This window comes from Symphalangus syndactylus, chromosome 17, assembly GCF_028878055.3.
Source record: "Symphalangus syndactylus isolate Jambi chromosome 17, NHGRI_mSymSyn1-v2.1_pri, whole genome shotgun sequence".
NCBI classification, from domain to species: domain Eukaryota; kingdom Metazoa; phylum Chordata; class Mammalia; order Primates; family Hylobatidae; genus Symphalangus; species Symphalangus syndactylus.
In genome coordinates, this window is record NC_072439.2 from 87,513,555 (window position 1) to 87,534,337 (window position 20,783).

The 20,783-nt window shown below is 41.0% G+C and overlaps 1 protein-coding gene across 11 annotated transcripts in view; it reads right to left on the bottom strand.

The window, feature by feature from the left end:
* The window catches only part of IGF2BP2 (insulin like growth factor 2 mRNA binding protein 2), a 186,386-nt gene extending 166,620 nt beyond the window's left edge, over nucleotides 1-19,766 (bottom strand). For 3 of the 11 annotated variants that reach the window (XM_063621949.1, XM_063621948.1, XM_063621944.1), the window contains exons 1-2: nucleotides 19,493-19,766; nucleotides 17,863-17,923 (exon numbers count right to left, since the gene is read on the bottom strand). In XM_063621949.1, the coding sequence (XP_063478019.1) occupies nucleotides 17,863-17,923; nucleotides 19,493-19,670 (239 nt within the window). In that variant the 5' untranslated portion in view covers nucleotides 19,671-19,766. Of the gene's footprint in view, nucleotides 1-15,722; nucleotides 15,854-17,862; nucleotides 17,924-19,492 lie in introns of those variants that run through there. The other 8 variants (XM_063621954.1, XM_063621946.1, XM_063621947.1 and 5 more) reach the window with 3 other exon arrangements.
* Between the last annotated feature and the right edge of the window lie 1,017 nt (nucleotides 19,767-20,783).

A 20,783-nucleotide genomic window follows, 5' to 3' on the forward strand; every position in this document is an offset into this window, starting at 1 on the left:
CTGGCCCAGAAGTATTTCTGAAAATCCAGTAAACACAGGTTTCCAAAGGCTGACAACCATACAACCAGAGTTAGTACATATCCAGGGACCCTCAGAGGAGTGTGGTGCTAACTTGGGCTGTGGAAAGCCTCTGTGATGAGCTTTTGTAGGTAGAGAGACCTATGAGGCCTTCTCAGGAGGGCTGGGAAACAGACTGCCTGGTAACCAAGTAAGAAATGTTCTTCCTACCCCAAATGGTGCTGTTCTTGACTTCAAAAACAAATCAAATGAAAGGCAAATTAAGGAGGAACAATCAAGACTGTGTGAGACCTGAACCGGTCACTGGAGGTGGTTTGGCCCACCATAAGGCTTCTGATTTTCCCTGCTCCCTTTCCCCCAGGCCGAGATTATACAAAGAAAAAAAAGTCGCTGGGGAAAAATGAGAAACAAATACATTTCTTTGGGTGCATATCCACAGGCAGCCAAAATATTTTAAAAACCAACAAGGACATAGAGTTATAGTTCACATTTGATCCTCTGTGCTCACGGAATTCCCTGTTCATGCTCACTTTTAACCTCTTGGGAAGATTATAAAAATGTGAAGTAAATCTTTTTTTTTTGAGACAGAGCTTCACTCTTGTCACCCAAGCTGGAGTGCAGTGGCGTGATCTCGGCTCACTTCAACGTCTGCCTCCTGGTTCAACTGATTCTCCTGCCTCAGCCTCCCGAGTAGCTGGGATTACAGGTGCCCACCGACCCCCCCCCACCCCCCTAGCTAATTTTCGTATTTTTAGTACAAACAGGGTTTCACCATGTTGGCCAGGCTGGTCTCGAACGCCTGATCTCAGGTGATCCGCCTGCCTCAGCCTCCCGAAGTGCTGGGATTATAGGCATGAGCCACTGCGCCCGGCCAAATGTGAAGTAAATCTTAAACTCAGTCTGCCCACTGAAGACAGTCAGGGAGTTCTCTCTAAACTCCCTAAAGCAGAAAAAAAAAGTTTAACTATTATCCTTTGACTGTTTTGTGAAAAAATATTTCAAGACTTTAAACTACAGAGAGGTCAGGAAGTCACTTAAGAGCACACAGAGGAGAGGTGGGAAAAGGATAACTTAGCAACTATTATGGTTGACTAAAATATATAGACTATATAGAAAATTGTATTTACCCATAGTGTTTTTTAAATCATAAAAAAGCATCTATCTATCCTAAAGAGTAAGCACTCCTAAGGGACTCTAATATTTTCTAAGCCTCATTCTATACACATTCGAAAGGAAACAACCAAAATAACTTTTCACTTCACATAACTATCATGTTATCAGAACCTTTCAAAGAAAAGGTTACATGGGTTATGGGAATATGTAATGCAAATAAAGCAAGCACTGAGATTCAAAAAATTTAAAAACTTGACTATTAATACACTATACTTGACTGAAGTCAAAACAACGCAGGACATTCTATAGGCAAAATTCAGAGGTTTGCCTAAGTTTGGCAAAATGCTCACACAGAATGAATCATTTAACATCAACATGGATATGCTTGACATCAAAAACAATACAAAACACTATCAAATTTCTTCAAGAGTTTCAAGTACCATTATAAATATTTGCAATATTTTTCTAATATATAATAAAGGTAAGTGCAAAAGATCTGAGGGCCTGATGCGTTGTAGTTTTAGCAGGGGAGAGAACTGGACATGTTTGATATCAACATGAACACTCATTTTGCCTAAGATTTACTCATATTTGGTATAGTAAATGGCGTATTTCTTAGAAAATCAATGATTTTAAAGAAGGGTAAATTTATTTTCCTCTTGTAGACCATGGCTAACCACAGTATGGCACAATTCTGGAGCAATCGGACCTCACCCAGATACAAAAATAGCAAAAAGGACTTTTGCTGCTGGCAGAAAAGTAACAAACAACTTTATTGATACTAGAAGGGCAGTGTTTTAAAATTTTCAATCAGACACTGAAAAAAATCAGCTTTCTGAGATAATACAGAAAGGGAACAATTAAACTGTACTTTACAAAAGGTGAAGTAATTGAATCATTCTTCAGCGGAAAGAAAGGTGAAGGAAAAGAAAAAAAACCTGAGGTTGAATGCTAAAAATGTGACCCCACCTAAACACTGAGAACAATTTAGGCCTTAGTTCCCTAATTTATGAAATGGGGATAACAGTATCTTCCTTCCTCATTCTACAAAATGTTGTGAAAATTCAGTAAGGATCATAAAAGAATTCAGTAATCAGTAATTATTACTACTGTTATAAGAAATTCCAGTTTTACTCCAAAACAGGTTAATTATAAATGTAAGGGGATTATTACTTTTCAGTATATGCCCCAAATTAAGTATCATTTCAATTTGTTGACTTTTCCTAATTATTAAAAACCAAAATGGCTCCCAAAGATTCTCATCTCCTGGTATTCAACTTATTAAGTAATCCTTTCCCATAGAGTATGGGCTGGACTTCATGTCTCATGTTTAATAAAATAAGGCAGACTCAGTGACCGCATCATAAAAGAAAAGGTGATGTCACTCTCCTTGTCTTTCTTGTTTTATTCACTCTGGGGGAAGACTGTTGTCATGCTGTGAGGAACTAAGGCCTCCAGCCAACAACCACATGAGTAAGCTTAGTAGCCAATCTTCCAGCCCCAGCTGAGCCATCAGATGACTGTAGCCCCAGCTGGCAGCTTGACTGCCATCTCTTGAAAGATGATGAGTCAGAATAATCCAGCTAAAATGCTGACATTGTCCTGATCCTCAGAAAACGTGTGAGATAATAAATGTTTGTTGTTTTAATTAGCTGGGTGTAGTGGTGCATGCCTACAGTCCCAGCCATTCAGGAGGCTGAGGTAGGAGAATAGCTTGAGCCTGGGAGTTCGAGTCCAGCCTGGACAAGATACCAAGACCTCACTTCTTTAAATAAAAAAAAAAAAAAAAAGGAAAGAAAGAAAGAAAAATGTTTTAAGTTGCTAATAGAGGCCAGGCACAGTGGCTCACACCTGTAATCCCAGCACTTCAGGAGGCCAAGGCGGGTGGATCACCTGAGGTCAGGAGTTCGAGACCAGCCTGCCAACACGGTGAAACACTGTCTCTATTAAAAATACAAAAAAAAAAAAATTAGCTGAATGTGGTGGCAGGCACCTGTAATCCCAGCTACCAGGGAGGCTGATGCAGGAGAACTGCTTGAACCTGGGAGACAGAGGTTGCAGTGAGCCAAGATCACACCATTGCACTCCAGCCTGGGCAACAAGAGCTAAACTCCGTCTCAAAAATAATAAATAATAATAATTTTAAAAATTAAATTGCTAATAGATTACTAACAGAGCTTTTTTTAATTTTTATATTTTTCTTCTGAGACAGGGTCTCTCTCTCTCTCTCTCTCTCTCTCTCTCTCTATTACCCAGGCTGGAGTGCAGTGGCGCAATCTCAGCTCACTGCAATCTCTGCCTCCCAGGCTCAAGCGATTCTCATGCCTCAGCCTCCTAAGTAGCTGGGACCACAGGTGCATGCCACCACACCTGGCTATTTTTTTTTTATCATTTTAGTAGAGATGGGGTTTTGCCATGTTGGCCAGGCTGGTCTCAAATTCCTGGCCTCAAGCAACCCGCCTCAGCCTCTCAAAGTACTGGGATTACAGGCATAAGCCACAGCACCCAACCTAATACAGAGCATTTGACAGCATTCTGCTTTGCAATTAAAATTTAGTCAGTCACTTCCTTGGTTATGTATTAATTACTCTGTCCATTGGTAGGTATTGTTAGACTTGTCTGGTTTTTTCACAGTAACTTTAGATGCTGTCTGCTTAATTTATTATAAACAAACATATCTTTAATCCGATTCTTGTATCCACCTATTATATTGCAATAAGCGAATAGCTAGTTGGGTTTCTTTGTTTTTTGTTTTGTTTTGTTTTTCTTTTTTTTCAAATAGGTTTTTCTTCTGTGATTCCCAGTAAATTTTTAATGAATTTGACTTTCAGGGAGAAATACCTATGAGGAAAATTATATTTTCATGTAATCACACTGAATCTTATTCTAAAACCAACCTATTCTTACCTTATTTGATAAAAAAAGAAAGAAAAGAAAGACTGATTTGTGAAACCTATTCTGGTTCCACCAACTCTAAAATTTTGCTTTCCAATGTTCATTTTGCAGCCCTGTGCAATTGTTCTTTGCAGCCGGCCTCATGAAGGTTTAAAGAACCTTCATACCTAAAATGCCCATGAAGAGATGTTATTCCCACTAAGGCCAAAGATTCACTTGGAAGTTTTAAAAGGCTGGGTACGGTGGCTCATGCCTGTAGTCCCAGCAACTCAGGAGCCGGAAGTGGGAGGATCACCTGAGCACTGGAGGATGAGGCTGCAGTGAGCCATGATCGCACCACTGCACCCTAGCCTGGGTGAGACCCCCTGTTAGAAAGAAAGGAAAGAAAGAAAAGAGAAAAAAATTTTTTTAATAAAGTAAAAAGTTTAAAAAACCCATTCACAAAAAAGCAAAATCTTTCAACCACAATTTTTCCCCCACCATTCTGAAAATACAGAAGAAAAATAAGAGGAAAAGGGAAGAAGAAATAAAAGTAAATTTTTATTGATATTACAGCTTCAATCTTAATTTATTCGAAAATATTTCATGAACAGCCATTTCCACTATTCAAGGCACTCAAGGTGCACCTGTCCAAAGAAAAAAACAAGACCCAGCTCTTGTGGAACTTCAAATTTTTTAAATTCAAAAGACCAGTCCAGAAAATAGAGTTGGCTATTTTTCCAGAAGCGTTAAGATCCATCACAAATGAGGGGAGCCAAATATTAATAAAATCCTGAATTCCCAGGCTCCTGTGTGCCACTCTTCTATGCCCTACCATCTATGATTTGCTAACCAAAGTTTTCTAAGACATGCGCTTTACCTGACCATTATAAAGTGATTACTAATGAGTTATTTCATTCTGCATGTAAGTTACACTTTTTTTTTTAAATGCTAATGCCAACTATCAGAGTACTCTGGGGCTTTTATTTTATTTTGCTTTTTAAAAAGGTCCCTTAGGCAACTGGAAGTTTCCTTTCGTTTAGCCTTAATGATTATTTTCTGCACCCAGGGAACAGAAGCAGAGTCCATATGGCCTTCAATTTCCTTAACTTAAATACAGAAAAGTGCAGCAGTAACCAAAACACTTTTCAAACTATTTAAAAGCACCACTTTTCACCACTGAATTTTCCTATGGCACACTGTGTGCTTTTAAAACCATTTGCCTTATATCAGACATTTAACAGGCAGAATGGCCAGGTGCAATGGCTCATGCCTGTGATCCCAGCACTTTAAGAGGCCAAGGCAGGCAGATCACCTGAGGTCAGGAGTTCAAGATTAGCCTGGCCAACATGGCGAAACCCCATCTCTACTAAAAATACAAAAATTAGCCAAGCATGGTGGCAGACACCTGTAATCCCAGTTACTCAGGAGGCTGAGGCAGGAGAATTGCTTGAACCCGGGAGGCAGAGGTTGCAGTGAGCCAAGATGGTGCCACTGCACTCCAGCCTGGGCAACAGCGAGACTGTCTCAAAAAACAAAAACAAAAAACAAAAAACAAAAACTAAAAAACAAACAAACAAAAAAAAAAACAGAACTACTCAAGTTTTTACTTTACAACATGTTTTCTGGACATATGAGAATCAAATTTTCTTAGAAAGTGGCTTAAAACATTATCTATAGTTGGCTTAGTGTTTAATTGGAGAGGGTGTAATTTAGATTGATGTGGAAACCTGTTCCTCCAATTATATGAAAATAGAGGCTTATCTTTTTTCCATAAACATGTATTATGAAATACTATATAAACTTATAGGACAGTCCCATATTCAGCATATATATATTCTATATTTACAAAAGAATTTTAGATGGTTTAATATAATAGAAACAAAATAAGATCATCACATAAAGATAAAAATGTAGGGTACTTTATAATGGAGAAAATAATTATTTTATTAATAAGTAAAATAATAATTGATGAAAAATGGCTACTGCAACTAAGACCTAATTTGATTTTGAGTTTCCAAACAGCTATCATCATTAGATAAGATCCATACGAGTTCATCCTGTCTATCAAGAAAAGGACTTTTCCCTCTCACTCTTAGACAAGCCTATGTGTAAGGGATACTAAACATAAAGGACAGTGTCTTCAACAATGTTTTATAGAAGATACAGATTTTCATGTGGCAGACTGCAAACTGGCAACCCACGGGCCAGATTCAACCCACGGCTGTCTTTTTTGACCTTCAGTGTCTATAAAAAATTTTGAATTGTTGCCAATATTTAAAACTTCAGATACTTAACATAAGAACTCTGACTTCCACCTTCTCTTGAAAAATCAGATTTGGGAACACTGGCCCTACATTTCCAAACGGCAGCAGTTGGCTGGAGCTAACTAATAGCTGTCCCCCCTGCACTATCCAGAACACCCTTGCCACCACTTATGTCATCTACCCCTGTAAACATATGGTGTATAAAAATCTTACTACAAAAGTTGTGTGCAAAATATGAAACCATGGGTCTCTGAAGGCCAGTCTGTGGGAGGCTACAGTGACGGAGCACATGGCAGGGGACGGTGCTCTGAGTAGGGCGTCTCTCTCTCTCTCTCTCTCTCTCTCCCTGCCTGGGCATCAGAACCTCTCAGGGGATGTTTAACAACATGTAGCTAAATTCCAAGGACTTTCAGGACTTTCCAAGAGTCCTTGGCCATAGGGGAAGAAATCATTGAGAGAACAGTATTTTTACTGTTTTAAAGTAATATCTTGTTTTTGAACAAAAATCATTTATGTAGGACTGATACTGAGGGGGTGTGTATTAGAGTATCATGGCTTGTGACCGAGCTCATTTGTTGGGCATTCATTCTAACCAACTGAAAATGTTTTGAAGATCACTCCTGTGTTCGTGGAGCCCCATCTTACACAACAGATAAGAGGAGGGCTGCTCTGCCTCAAGGATTAGGAAGCCAACCCTGCTTCTACCTTCTGAAGCAAAAACTTGTTTTCGATGAATGAACGGGTCCCGTGTCACCATGCCCATCACTCTTCAAAGGCAGTTGACTCTAATGGCTCTGCCAAGAGCCAGAGCGTAATCACTGGCCAAGGAGCTCCCTGGAAAGTTCCTGAAGGGCATGCATTCTATGTTGTTGAGTATAGAAAAATCCATAGATTTAGTAGTCTGGCATGCAGTTGGCAAAGCAGATACTTGTTACCAAAATGAAAGTGACAGGAAATAGAGGGCCATTCCATGGAAAGCAGATGTAGGAGTAACAAGGGCAGGGTCTAAACTTTCCTCAAGAAAGGGCTTTGGGTCAAATCAAGGAATGGACTGAAGACTCAGAATTACACACTTTACACACTGTAGGGTGGGTGCTTACAAACTGTGTTTTAAAGCAGCAAACTCCTTTTCTAAACTAAATCTTAGACTCAACTCCAATTCTGTATATAAAACAGCAACAAATGCAGCTGTCTTTGTATTGCGCAGTGGGTAAGAAGCCAGGATTCCCATGTACATACATCCATTCGTCCTTCCCACAAATTTGGCATCTCCTTGGAATCCTAAGGCTCTATGAAACAGTGTTTAATAAAAACTGCCATAAAGAATAAAAGATACAATGTTGGCCTAGAAATTTATAAGGCAGGTATTAACACCGTGACCACAATCGATACATGTGAACTAAAGCCACTGATCAATTTCAGTATCTAAATCATTTTTTTGAAACCATTATTGAAATAGACACAACATACCATTAATATGCAAAACAGTGAACAAAGAGCTAACTCTTCCCCGGCAACACTCTCGTGATGTAGAAATAATTATATTAGAACCAATCACCTGTTTCTGAGCCCTATGTAACTCTTAAAATGCCTTTTCGACTTACCTACTTTACAGATCTAAATCTCTGTCTTCTTTAATTCAAGTAATTGAGTAACCAGTACCTTTGTCATCTCAAATATTTTAAGAAGAAAAATATATAAACATTTTAAAAAATAATAAACAGCCAAAAATTTTAAATATTAAGCAACTAGTATTTTGTTCTCTATTCCTTAAAAGGGAGAATCAATTCCACATTTTTCAATATCTGAGCTTAAAATCTGGTTTCTCAGATCCTTGATTTCATCATCTTTAGTGGTGGCACAACTCAGGGAGTTTTACAAGGCTTAGTTTACAAATTCAGTGTCCATGACTTGAAGACATCACTATCAGTTCGAAAAGAAAGGGGTAAACAGTAGTACAGCTGGATCCAGGAGAGAGGCCAGATTATTTATGCATCCACAACATTATTTTCTATCTGTCAATGGTTTAAAAAAAAAAAAAAAAGATGTTTTCCCTTTCCAAATAATAAATACAACTGCACTGCAGGAGAAAAAAGTAACCCAAATTTTCAACCACTTACAAAAGCCTACAACGTTAGACCCCTACGACCATCGAAGCTCATGTGTCTGCTGCACATTCCAAGTAAGCGTATGCCACAGAACCCATACATTCCAACACATTGAGCAAGCACACACATGCCTCCCCAGCTTCCCCAACTCTCGGCCAACCAGGGGGCAATGGGGCTGCAGGCAGGCCTACACACCAGGCACCGCACTGCCAGCCCTTTCCAGCCATCCCCAAGGAAATGCAAAGGAGAAGGAGAATGAGAGAGGAAGTGGCCGGTGTGAGGCCTTACAGAAAGAAATGCAAAACCTTTTTTGGGGCAGGGCAACCACATACTCAGAGTTTTTAAGTGTCAAAGAAAAGAATACGTTGTGTGAGACTCCCAGTCCTGCTGTCACCGTTGGAATCACTTACTATCTTCCACACACTATCAGTGAGGACCAGTCTTTGCCACGTGCTCTGGAAGTATAGAAAGAAAATGCAGAAGCTGTACACATGGTTTAGTCACCTACACTTCTATGGTCTCCTCCTTTCTCCTCTCCTCCCTCCCTTTCCATCCTCCCTTCCTTCTTTCTTAATAATTTAAGAGGCTCAACTGCACTTTTTCAGTATTAAACTGCTTTTATCATCTACCTCTGACTCTCTTAAATAAAGAGGCACAAAACATTTTACTTCAAAATCTTATTCATACAATGATAAGAAATGATAAAGAAAAACATCCACTGAAATTTCAAAGTATGCGTTGTTAAAAATCACAAAGATCAGTAGGGACCAAAGTAAAAGGTCTCCATGTAATCCAAAAATACTATATAGCCTATCCTCACATGGGCTTTTTCAAAAACACCCTCTATTTCATGAATTGGTGTGAGGTTAACCTGTCCAAAGAATCACCACTCGATTTTTTGTTTCATTTTTCAAAGAGAAAGAAAAGATATAGTAATAAAAATGTCTTTCCTGGTAATTTTTAAAGCTCTATTAGAGGTTCTTGACTGAGGAAAGTAATTATTTTATCTCATAAATTATATAAAATTATGTTCTTGTCAAAAAGCATGGCGTCTATCTAGAAGAAAACCTCTTATATATCTCATTTCATTGGTGGTTTAACTGTATCTTAAGTCCTATGTTACTAAACAAAAAAAGTAACAAAATGCATGAGATAAAAAGTAACAAATGCATAAAGATACTTAAGTATTGTACCCAAAAGTGCTTTCACTGACTTTTTCACGTGTCAAAGAGGTTTAAAATGTTCTGTTAATAAGGTGAACCATTTTCTAAAAAGTAATTTACAAAAATTCCATTATTTTCCTTCTCTAAGACACAGACATTTTAAAAAATACATACAAAAATGAAAGCATGCCAACCTTTGTGCAACATTCTGTATCCTAAACAAAAAACCTCAAGTTTTTTTCAGGATTTGAAAAAATATATATATCTGGGTCAAAGGCATGGAACAGGCCCTCCTCCCACACTGCATACATGTATGTTTTTTATACTTAACTGTCAACCACAATGATTTTTAAAAAAAACCTCTTTCTCTTTATATAATTATAAATGCTTCTACTATAGGACTACTTCAAGGAAGTTCCTTCAAATTATGACTAACACTTTTAATTCTTTTCAATTATATTAAATTAAAAATATACTGAACTTCAGCTCCTAATCTTTCTCAGCATAGGTTTTATATATGGAAATTTTGTCTCTTATTCCAAGTTAGGAATAATATACAAAGTTACTCTATAGCCTGTATACATATTATCACAACTTTCTACTTCATTGCTAAGGTTCTGTTGCAGTATTCAAATGAGGTGGACAACAAGCCTTCTGAAGTTCTGGTCAGGAGCAAGGAGTTATTTTAGAGTCTGAAGCTTTAGAGCCCTTTGTGTAAGAAGGATAAAGACGGATCCTTCAGGCTGTGGGGAGGATAAAACAGGAAGCCTAGTCCAGTGCCTAGCACATAGCAGCCACCCAGTTTTAGTTACCTCTCTTCCTCTCCCCCATCTCCTGAGTCAGAATTCCACGGAAAATGCTATATCCCACTCTGGACTGTACTAACTCGAAGAAATGCATGGGGAGCTGGAAATAACCTTCTTTCACCTATTTTTTTTTCCTTGATAATTCCTCCCTCCCTCCCACCAGCACCATAAACAGTCCATAAGAGTTAAAGGAAACGAAGATAAATGCAGGAAAAGTTTACAGTTGAGGGGAAATGAACTGTAGTTCACATGCTTCATTATTTAGCATATTTTTTTGTGCGACTGTAAAATTAATAAAGAACTCAGAACTTTATGGATACTATCCCTATTAACACTCACCCCATACTCAAGAGGCCCAAGGCCTTATTCAGTACAGAAAGTGACGTTGAGAAAGATATCACCTCTGGGAAAGACCTGGCAGTTTCTACCAGGGAAACATGTAAACCACAACATAGCCCTGACCTCTGCAACAGGCTGTCTGAACCCCGTGAAGAACCCACCCAGGAGATTCCTTGAGCTAGACTTTCATTTACCACATGGCACATAGTCTTGACCCGAGTGACAGTTCGCTGTCTAATCTGTGTGGCTCAGATGTTGAAAGAAATGTTTGTCTTGTTATGTCAGGAACACAACCGCCGAAAAAAGCAACATAACAACAACAACAACAACCCCACAACCTGCTTAGGTATACTCCCCACTTCTGTCTGTGGGCAAGCACAGAGATGGGAAGACGCGCAATGCTACTTTTAAAATTACCTCTATTTCTAATTATTTTTTTCTAAAAACTATAGCAAAGTACAGATCACTCAGACTGATGTAGCATCATTGCAAAGGTTCAATTCACAAATGTATTTTCATATATTTCTACCACTCTTGAATAGCACTCTTTCAACTTTGTAACACATTCAGCTGACTTCTTTAATGTAAAACGTTAAATGGAGAGGAAGCACAGTGGAGCGAGACTCAGGGACCTCAAAAGACCTGGGTTCTAGCCCTACTACTTAATTAACAGTCATGTGGCCTAAACAAATTATTAAGCTTCTCTGAGACTGAGTTTCCTCATCCAAAAGAGATAATATCAATTGTCCTATTTTTCACAAAATTATTATTTGGAATAAATGAAATAATGTGTCAAAGAGGCTGGAACAGCATCAGTACTGTATGAATATAAGAGGCAGACAAAAAAAATACTCCTCCCTGGGATAATACTACTACCATTGTTTAAATACCAATACATGAAATCATCAACCTTTCTGATCACATTTAAAACAAAAATATAAAAATTCAAGCTTCTCACTACAGCAAATCCTTACTTTGAGACACATTAATTATGTGACAATAAGAAAAACTGAAAATATAATTCTTATTGCAATGTTCCCATACAAATTTTTCTGGTCATTAGATGCAACATTTATTATGATATGGGTAAATAAGAGAAAGCTCAAAACATGCATCAGAACTCTTAATTTTCATTTATCAGACTTATTAAAATATCTGCTATATTTATGAAATGTCCTTGACACTAAACAGAATGGGAAAATTCCAACTGAATGTTCACATTTTAAGAAATAAAGTGTAGAACAGATAAATAATGAGGAATAAACAAAATGTATCTCAAAAATACAGATATTATTTAGTGAAAAGCAGAGGCTTGGGGAGGAGACATAACTATCAAATGATGGAATAGGGCTAGCTTTTGGGCTTGAATGCCTCCTATTAATGCAAAAGCATCCATTTTCACTGTTGTACTTATTCTATCTCAATATACCATCAAACTCTAAACCAAATTAAAGAAATAATTATTGTATTCCTTCTTCTCTCTGGCAGCCAAGCAACAGAATCTGAAGTTTTCTACAAAAGAAAATAATTTTTCTTCACTATTTTATGGAGAGACCAGACTAAAGTCCATGATCAAAACAGGAAAAGTAAAACCTTAAAAATAATGCTCTGAGCACTCTGCAATTTTGCTGCCTAAAATAGAACCCATAGAGTCCATGCCACCAATGAAAATTATAAGTTTGTAAGCATGAAGTCAAATTATAAAGTAAAAGATTTAAAATGTTTTAATGGTGATGATAAATGGGAGGAAAGACTTATCTTCATTGGTAGGTGTTTGCTGTTTATTTGCTATTATTTGTTCAATGATACTGCTTTTGAATGAATACCCAAAATAATTTGAACTTGAATTTGAATATTAGAAGGACTTTACTAATAAATTCTGGGGGCATGTTTTGTTAAACAGAACACTCCCATCTCTCAATTTAAGAAGTTAATCATAGCTTTTGAGAGATAATGCTTTTGACTGAAAGTTTTAGAGCATGAACTCTTTAAAAATTAGCTTAGCCAAGCCCACTACTTTCTAACACTGAAACACTGAAGACTTTTGTGATGTTTAAATATAACTTTTAAAAATATATTTCGAAATGTATAATTCAACATTTTTAAGTCTCCAAAGAAACTATTTCAATATAAAGCTTCTTCTAATGAAGTTTACTCACTGAGAGCACTTGTGTTATGCAAAATACTATATTGCTTTTCAAAGTATAGAATTTCTAAATGAAAGTGCATATTCAAATCTTGAATTTTCTGACACTTAAAAAAATGGCTTATAAAATCATCAAAGCCTTCACAGAATCTTTTGTGACACGGGATAGTCAAGTGAAAAGGAAGGAGGGCAGATGCTGCACTGATGGTCCTCTTTCAGTAGGATGCTCACTGTAAAACCTACTCCAGGTACCTGTGACTTGGCTTTCACGACAAGGTTAACCACCTACAAGAGTTATTCATCACTCAAGGCAAATATCACTGCACTTGATTCCCTTTGCCACAGGTTTCAATCACCAAGCAACTTTCTTGAGCCTTGTCAAGACTGAATTCCAGAGCAACTGTTGTTCAATTAAAGATCTCCTGCTCCTTCTTGATACCATCTACCTGAAACTGTCTCCCACAAAAAACATATACACCCACTTGCACGTACACAACTGAAACAGAGAGAGGAAACATTTAGCTCAAATAATATCCTCTAACAATTCTGACCAATTGCTCATCTACTTTTGAGGGTTTCATAGAGGACTTGGAAGAGTGATTCCGCTACAGATAGCAAATATTTAGAAAAGCTTGAAAGTATCAAATATATAAACAGTTCCTGTAGAAATCTGGTTTTCATAGCTTTTTTGACTTTTAATAAATATGCCTAAGTCATTATCCTTTTATGCATAATTCAAAATCATTTGCATTTCCCCAACACAGTACTTGAAAATCTGGAGCAACCTCCACACATTAAAAAAACACAAAAACCACGTGTTTACTCAAAATAATAGTGAAATGATAATTTTGATATGCAATTTGTTCTAAATCTTCTTTTAAAAATATTGTAAAAGTTAAATGCTTTTTCTCTTAAAGAGAACATATTGCACTTTAGATCATCAAGTATAAAAGGCTTTGTACAAATATTACTAATATCCTCTCATCTTCTCTCTACCAAAGGATAATCTCAGGTTAACATAATAAAAAACAAAATGCTTAGAACATCTCTTACTGGTCATCTTATACCTGGCCATAAATATAAGGAAACACATGAAAAGCACCATTTGACAGCTGCACTACATATCACAAATCACCTTTTGGAATTAATGTTTAGGTGTTTAGCCATTAAATAGTTTTATAAATTGTTATATTACAATTTAAAATTTTTATGTATTTGGTGAATTGAAAAAAAATCAAGCAAACCATAAAATCTATTTTGATGTATAAATCTCATTGGTTTCTAATATTTAATTAAACGATGTAAAAGCATCAAATAACCAGTCTTTTAAAAATGTAAACTAGAATTTTTAACCAATATCACCAAGTTCATTTTTTTCTGTATTGCTTCTATTTTAACTCTAATACTTATCTCTTCGAGGTCACAATATGCAACTCTCTAGGGTATTACCTAGCACCATGTGAAAAAATTACTAACATTTTTTTTTTCTGGGAAACTAAAAGTTTAACTCCAAAGCCAAATCAAAAGTAACCTTACAGTTTAATATCATATATTCTGTGTTAATATATGTTATATCTACACATGGAATCTATGTAAGTAAATGCAGGTATTAATTTCTAAGTCAACAAATTCTCAAAATAGGACGGTACCACACAATTTTAACCTAATAAAAGTCATTTCTGTTTCTAGAAAATTAAAAATTGATGCAGCAAAAGACTGCTGCAGGAAGGGCCTGAGATTGGATGTTTTTTCTTCTTTTTGGTATTTAATTCAACTATACACAATGTAGTACATACAAGCAAAATACAATTGAGATACTGTTTTCTTTAACATTCCTATAGGAGACCAAATTCATTTGCATTGGAGTGAACACAATTACTGATTTTTAACTCATGAAAGACAAATTCATAGCTTTTTCCTACACTATCTCATAGTATTCACACCATCTCAGTGAAAGAATGTCCAGAACCACTTAGTTACTTCCTAGAGGTGGGCAGAAATTGCATTTTTCAAAGTTTTGTTTCTCACAGAATCATTCAGCTTGAGGTACAAAAGCACATTCAAGTTAGCATGTCTTAGTTCAAAATAAGGCATGCAGTGTGTGTGTGTGTGTGTGTATGTGTGTGTGTGTGTGTGTATATATGTATATATATATACATAATTTTTAAGTTAACCTTCATCAACACCAAAAATGAAATTTCTGTCAAGGAAGTTTCCAAAACTTTTAACAGCATTTTAGAGCTTACCAGTTTTTTCCTCTTTAATAAACATTTGACCATATGTACTACCAAGAAATATTAATAGAGAAAAAAGATTCAAACACTTTTATTCAACAGAGCCTGAAACCAACTTACAAAGAGAAATAAATGCTTTATGTGTGGTTGACATTAGAATAATTTGCATTTAATAAGAATAAAACATACGCTGCAAAAAGAAAAGAGTTTTCTAAGTGACCCTGAGAAAATAATGGTATCTAGTCTATTATGCTATTATAAAATGATGCCAGAATATTTAACAAAAGATACAACTGGTAAGCAAATGGCATGACAATAATTTCATAAGATAAAAACATCTACTCCCAAACTATCATTAACCTTAAAAAATCTATTTGAGATATAGATATTAAAACTAATTCTTGAGAAATCAAAGAAATCACTACAATACGAAGAAAATGCACTCAATTGTTGAATGATTTTTAAGTAAGCAAGCAATGAGGATGAACTATTTTCTTCCCATTTTCATTTCAACTAACACAAAAACCACATACAGAATTGACTTAACACTGCCAAATTTACTTCTAACTTGTTAATATTCATAGAAACGCAACACAAGAACACCAAAATAGTCTCCATATAACATAAAAGCTTTGGTTTCAAATGTCACAGTACCCTGGATTTAGAAAGCCATCAACGTGGTAGTGACCAGGACATGAGAACATACAGCTGCTTCATCCCTGAAGTCTGATCTCAGTACACAATACCGGTCATTAGCTATCTCTCCCTTAGCCTGCAGTACAAGTAGCTAATTTCTGCATTTAAACTAATAAAGGAAAGGAAAAAAAATTAAAACCATCCAATCAGAAATGATGCAACTCCTCTAGAGCAGCAGCTTATGCATACATTTGGAATGTTAAACATTTTCAGTGTAGTGAATCATACACAGCGCATTTTAATCTACCTCCTGGGTATTTCACATCGCCCACATGTTCAAAGAAATCATCAACTAATAGGGCTGTATAAATCCTAGATTGCTCTTTATTTAATTTATACTAAAAACTGGGAACATGCCTTTAATTCTGAACTCTTAAACAGAACAAAATTACTTAAATGACACTCCGGCTAACAGCAAATATTCTGCATTTTGAAAGAAAAAAGATAAAAAGTAGTACATTTGTGAGAAGTTTTAGGAGCTGTTAATAACTTCAGATAAACCAGTATTTCACATATACTACAAAATTAAATAATGCACACTGCAACATGAAATGAGACAACAACAAAGATAAAATTCTAGTAATTTTTTTTTTACTAATTATAACCCCCAAAAGTATTCACAACCGCAAACAGCCAACAGAATTAGACATTTATAGAAACATACTGTATCAAATACTTGGGGTAGTTATTTCACTGTTCAATATATTCATTCTGCAAATTTTCAAGTGTTTTGAGATAGTAATTTATATTTGTTGTAAATAGTTAATATATCAGAAAGCTTCAACTTGGACTTCTCAAGCAAAAAATATTATTTTAAAGAAAAGTATACAAATTTAGAATACCTTATTGAAAACCAATTGGTTACACATTACATCTTTCCCAATACAGGAAAGAACTAGCTTAATATTACACATGAAACTGCAAATCATAACTCACCTTTTTTAAATTAAAAAAAAAACAGGATTTAAGTAATTTTCTCATATGCCACAGAGGTCATTTGCAAACAAAAGTTATTCTGTTGCTTACTTAAAATAAAACATATCTGGAAATGTGGCACACAATTTTTAAAAATCCCTTCAACAAAACATCTAAGTATTTATAAAATTAGGGTAGTTTGTTTTAAAATCTACTCAATCCTGGCAAAAATCAGGTGGTTAAACTATTGACTGATAAACTGTAAAGGTGGTAATCAAAAACTTCACTGAACAGCTCCAGTCCAGCTACTTAATGACTAATGGTGAAGAAATGTATGTGAATGGGATATAAACTAAGTTTCGACACACAGCAGAAGAAAAAAATTTAGAATGAGTAATAAAGGGCCCAAATTTAAAGTCCACAATAAACTTTAAACAAAGATGTTTTCTCTTCTCTTCTCATGTTAGCAAATCACTGTGGAGAAATCCAACATCCACAAAACTTGTTACTCCGTCATTAACAACAGTGCACTTAAATATAACTATAGATTTCACAAGGGTATTTATTTTAGCCGCAAACATTTCTTACAAGCAACAACAACAAAATGCTCAGAAGCTATACTCAGTAGTCTCAGTGACTGAAAAAGTCCGGCTTTTAACTGCCATCCAATCCAAACAACCAACTTCTTTAGAAAGCTATGCAAAATATTGACCCCTTACTGAATTATTTTACTATTCAACATTAAACTATCTAAAAGAGAAAAGTAATTAATCGCTAAGTTTAGTTAAGCAATTTAGCTGACATAGTAAATATTTACTCTTCACATCTCACAGGAAGTCTTGACAAGCATTTGCTGCTATTCTGCTGGGGGTAGGGGCGGGAGGTGGGGGTGGGAGGCAATTTTTGATAAACAAGTTACAGGGTCCCAGCGAACTGAACATAGCTAGTGTTCGCCACCCCGACCCCCAATCAGGCACCAGATATTTTCTAAGAACAGTAAACACCTTATATAATGAAAGTAAAAAAAAAAAAAAGTAGCTTTCTAAACTATGTATCTCCACTAACAAAACAAACAAAAGCCCCTTTAAAAACTACCAAGAGCACGTTTTTTAAAGCTATGTGTACGTTTTTTACTTATACGTAAGGCCAATCGCAAAAAAAAAACTAAGCAAAGTATATTTACCTTAGCTTTTTAGAGACTGAGTAATCAACTTCCATGATTTTCCCATGCAATTCCACTTTACCTTTAAAACAGAAATTAAAGCACTCAGAACCTTGCTTAGATCAAGCCCGCGGGGGTCTAGGAGGGGCACGCACGGAACTCCACGCTCGGGCTCCGCCTTCGGGCGCCCCCAAGGGGTCTCCTACCCGGATCGAGCTGGGCGAACTTGGTTCCCAGTGGAAAGAAAGGTGGGCGCCCCGTGTCTCGGGACAAGGCGAGAAGGGTGCGAGCCCGGGTCGGACCCCAGGTATAGCCGTGGGTGGCATTACCGGAAAAACAAATTTAATAAAGAGCGGCGCCAATTTGAAAGGATGAGCTCATTTGAAACTCAAGCTGCAGGGCTGGCGCGGCCCCGCTGCTCTCCCGGCCCCCACCTCTCCATTCCGCTAATCCGGGGCCCGAAGGCTCTACCGGGCTCCCCTCCCTGCCCTCTCCTCCCGGTGGCCCCGAGAAAACGAGCCGAAGCCCCCCGGAGTCCGCCGCAGCAAGAGCCCTGTCCCTGCCCGCTCCTGGGTGTCACCTTGGCCTCGCCGCCGCCCCGCCCCCACTCCACACGCCGGTGGGGAAGGGGCTCCCGCCGGGCCGGGGTTCAGGGGGCGCCGGCCGGAGCCCGGGGGCCCGCGCGGCTGGGAGCGGAGCGTGTGCTGGGGAGAGTTGGGGAGTGCGCGCGCGCGAGTGTGTGTGTGTGTCGCTCTCCGTCTCCTGTCTGGGCTCCAGCGCGCTCGCGGGCCCCCCGGTCGCCTCTTTCCCGGTTCTCAACCCTGGCCCCCACCGAGTTGAGACAGGGCACCTCGTAAAAAGGTGCTTCTGGCCGAGCGGGAGGCGGGGGAACGGGCGGCGGAAAGCCCCCAGCCCCGAGTTCTTCTCAATAAAATCGGACAAAAAATTCAGAGAAAAATAGGAGCGCTTGAGAGAGCAAGCGAGAGGGGACTGAGGTTCGGGAAAGGACCGAGGGGATGTGCCGTCGTGCAAGGGCTGGGGCTGGGGGAGCCCCGAGATCTCGAGGGGGCTCACCAGGGTGGCGCCGAGGGGGTGTCAAAAGTGGGGGGCCGTGGGGCGAGGTGGGCAGGGGGCTCGAAAGGAGAGTGCGGCTCAGGAGACGCCAGAGGGCGAGAGGTTCTGGGCACGAGGCACGGGAAGAGAGAAGGTCCGGCCGGGGGAGAAGGAAGAGACGCTGGATTTGGGGAAGGGGGGACCCTGACAAAGGGGGTGACAGGAAGGTCAGGGGAGAAGTGAGACGGGGGACGCTCAAAGGGTGGGGGGCGGGGAAGCTCAGAGCAGTCCGGGGCGCCAGGGGAACGAGGGGTGCCCCTAAGGAGCCGGCGAGCCTCGGGAGCCCTCGGAGCAGCACGGGGGGCGCCCCAAGGCTGCGGCCCCGAGGGCGAGGGCAGAGTCCAGAGCTGTGGGGGGAGGGGAGCGGGCCGTCCCAGGAGCGGGCCGGCGGCGAGAGTTGAGGGTCTGGTGCGTGGAAGTGAACGTGCGGGCGCGGGAGCCGCCGCCGGGCGCCGCCCGCCGGACTCGGCCTCCCTCCCGGCGCCGTCCCGGCCTGAGCGGGGCGAGGCGGGGGGAGGGGGCCGCGCTGAGTGCTCACCCGAGAGGGTCTCGATGGCGCGGATGGCCCAGTTCTGGTCGGGGTAGTCCACGAAGGCGTAGCCGGACTTCAGCAGGACCTGTCCCGCCAGGGGCAGCTTCCTGTCCCCAAAGAGCTGCCGGAGGTCGTCGGCGGTGACGGCGGGGCTCAGGTTCCCGATGTAAAGCTTGTTCATCATCCGTCTCTTCCCCGAGAGCCCGCGGCTCCCCCGGCCCGGTACCCGGCGCTCCTCGCCTCCTCCGCTGCCCTCGTCTCTCCTCCTCCTCCGCCCCCCCTCCCCGCCCTCCGCCCGCCCGCCACCCACCCCCACCCTCAGCCTGGCTCCCCCCACCGCGGCCGGCCCGGCCCGCCCGGGGGCAGAGGCGGAGGCGGGGACTCGGCGCGGCTGCCTCCTCGGGGCAGAGTCCCGGGCCGGGCGGCGGCGCGCGGACAAAGCGCTCTCTCTGCCTCCCTCTCTCTCCCTCTCAAGGCGGTGGCGGGAGGAGGAGCAGCGGCGGGCGGCGGCAGCGCACCCCGCGTGTGTCTGTGTGAGAGTTTGTACGGGCGTGTGCGCAGCCGAGAGGGAGCGAGCGAGCGCCCCCTCCCCGCCCCGCGCCGCTGCGCCCCTCGCCTCGCGCCCACCGCGCTCCACAGTGGCTGCTCGGGCTCCGGCCCCGCGCCAGGCGGGCGGAAGCGGGTCGCGGCCCCGGGCTGGGGCTCCGGGCGCCGGAACCCCGGGCGGGCGCGGCGCCGAGGCCGGGCGAGCGGCGGGGCGGGGAAGGCGCGCCCCGGACGCGGGTGGGAGCGCGCGAGGGGGCGACGGGGAGCCGCGGGCGTAGGAGGGAGAGGGGCTGCGAGTGAGCGCGGAGAGGGGTGTGCGCAAGGTGGACCGGATGTGAGTGCGCTGCTGCCAGAGCAAGCGGGAAGGTGTGTCCCGGAGGTGAGAGGCGAGGGCAGGCTGGGAGACAACAACTTTCGCAGCGGCTTGGCCGGGGCTGGCGCCCTGCGCGTTCCCGGGCCGTGCGCTCGCTCTGAGACCCGCTCCCCGCCACGCTCTCCGAGGTGACCGAGCGGCGCGTGTGGTCGAAGGATCGCGCGCGAGAGTCGGGACGCCTGGGACCGGGGTTGGCGGGGCCCTCGCGGACCGTGCTCGCGGGGAAGTGGTTCCCGGTCCCGGGCCTCAGTTTCCCGACCGGGGAGGGAAGGCGGAAGGCCAGCGCGGAGTCACGTCCCCTCCGCCCAGACCCCGCGCGTCCGGAACCCCGCGGCAGGCGGCAGCCTGACGTTGGCAGCTGCTCTCTATTCTGGGAAG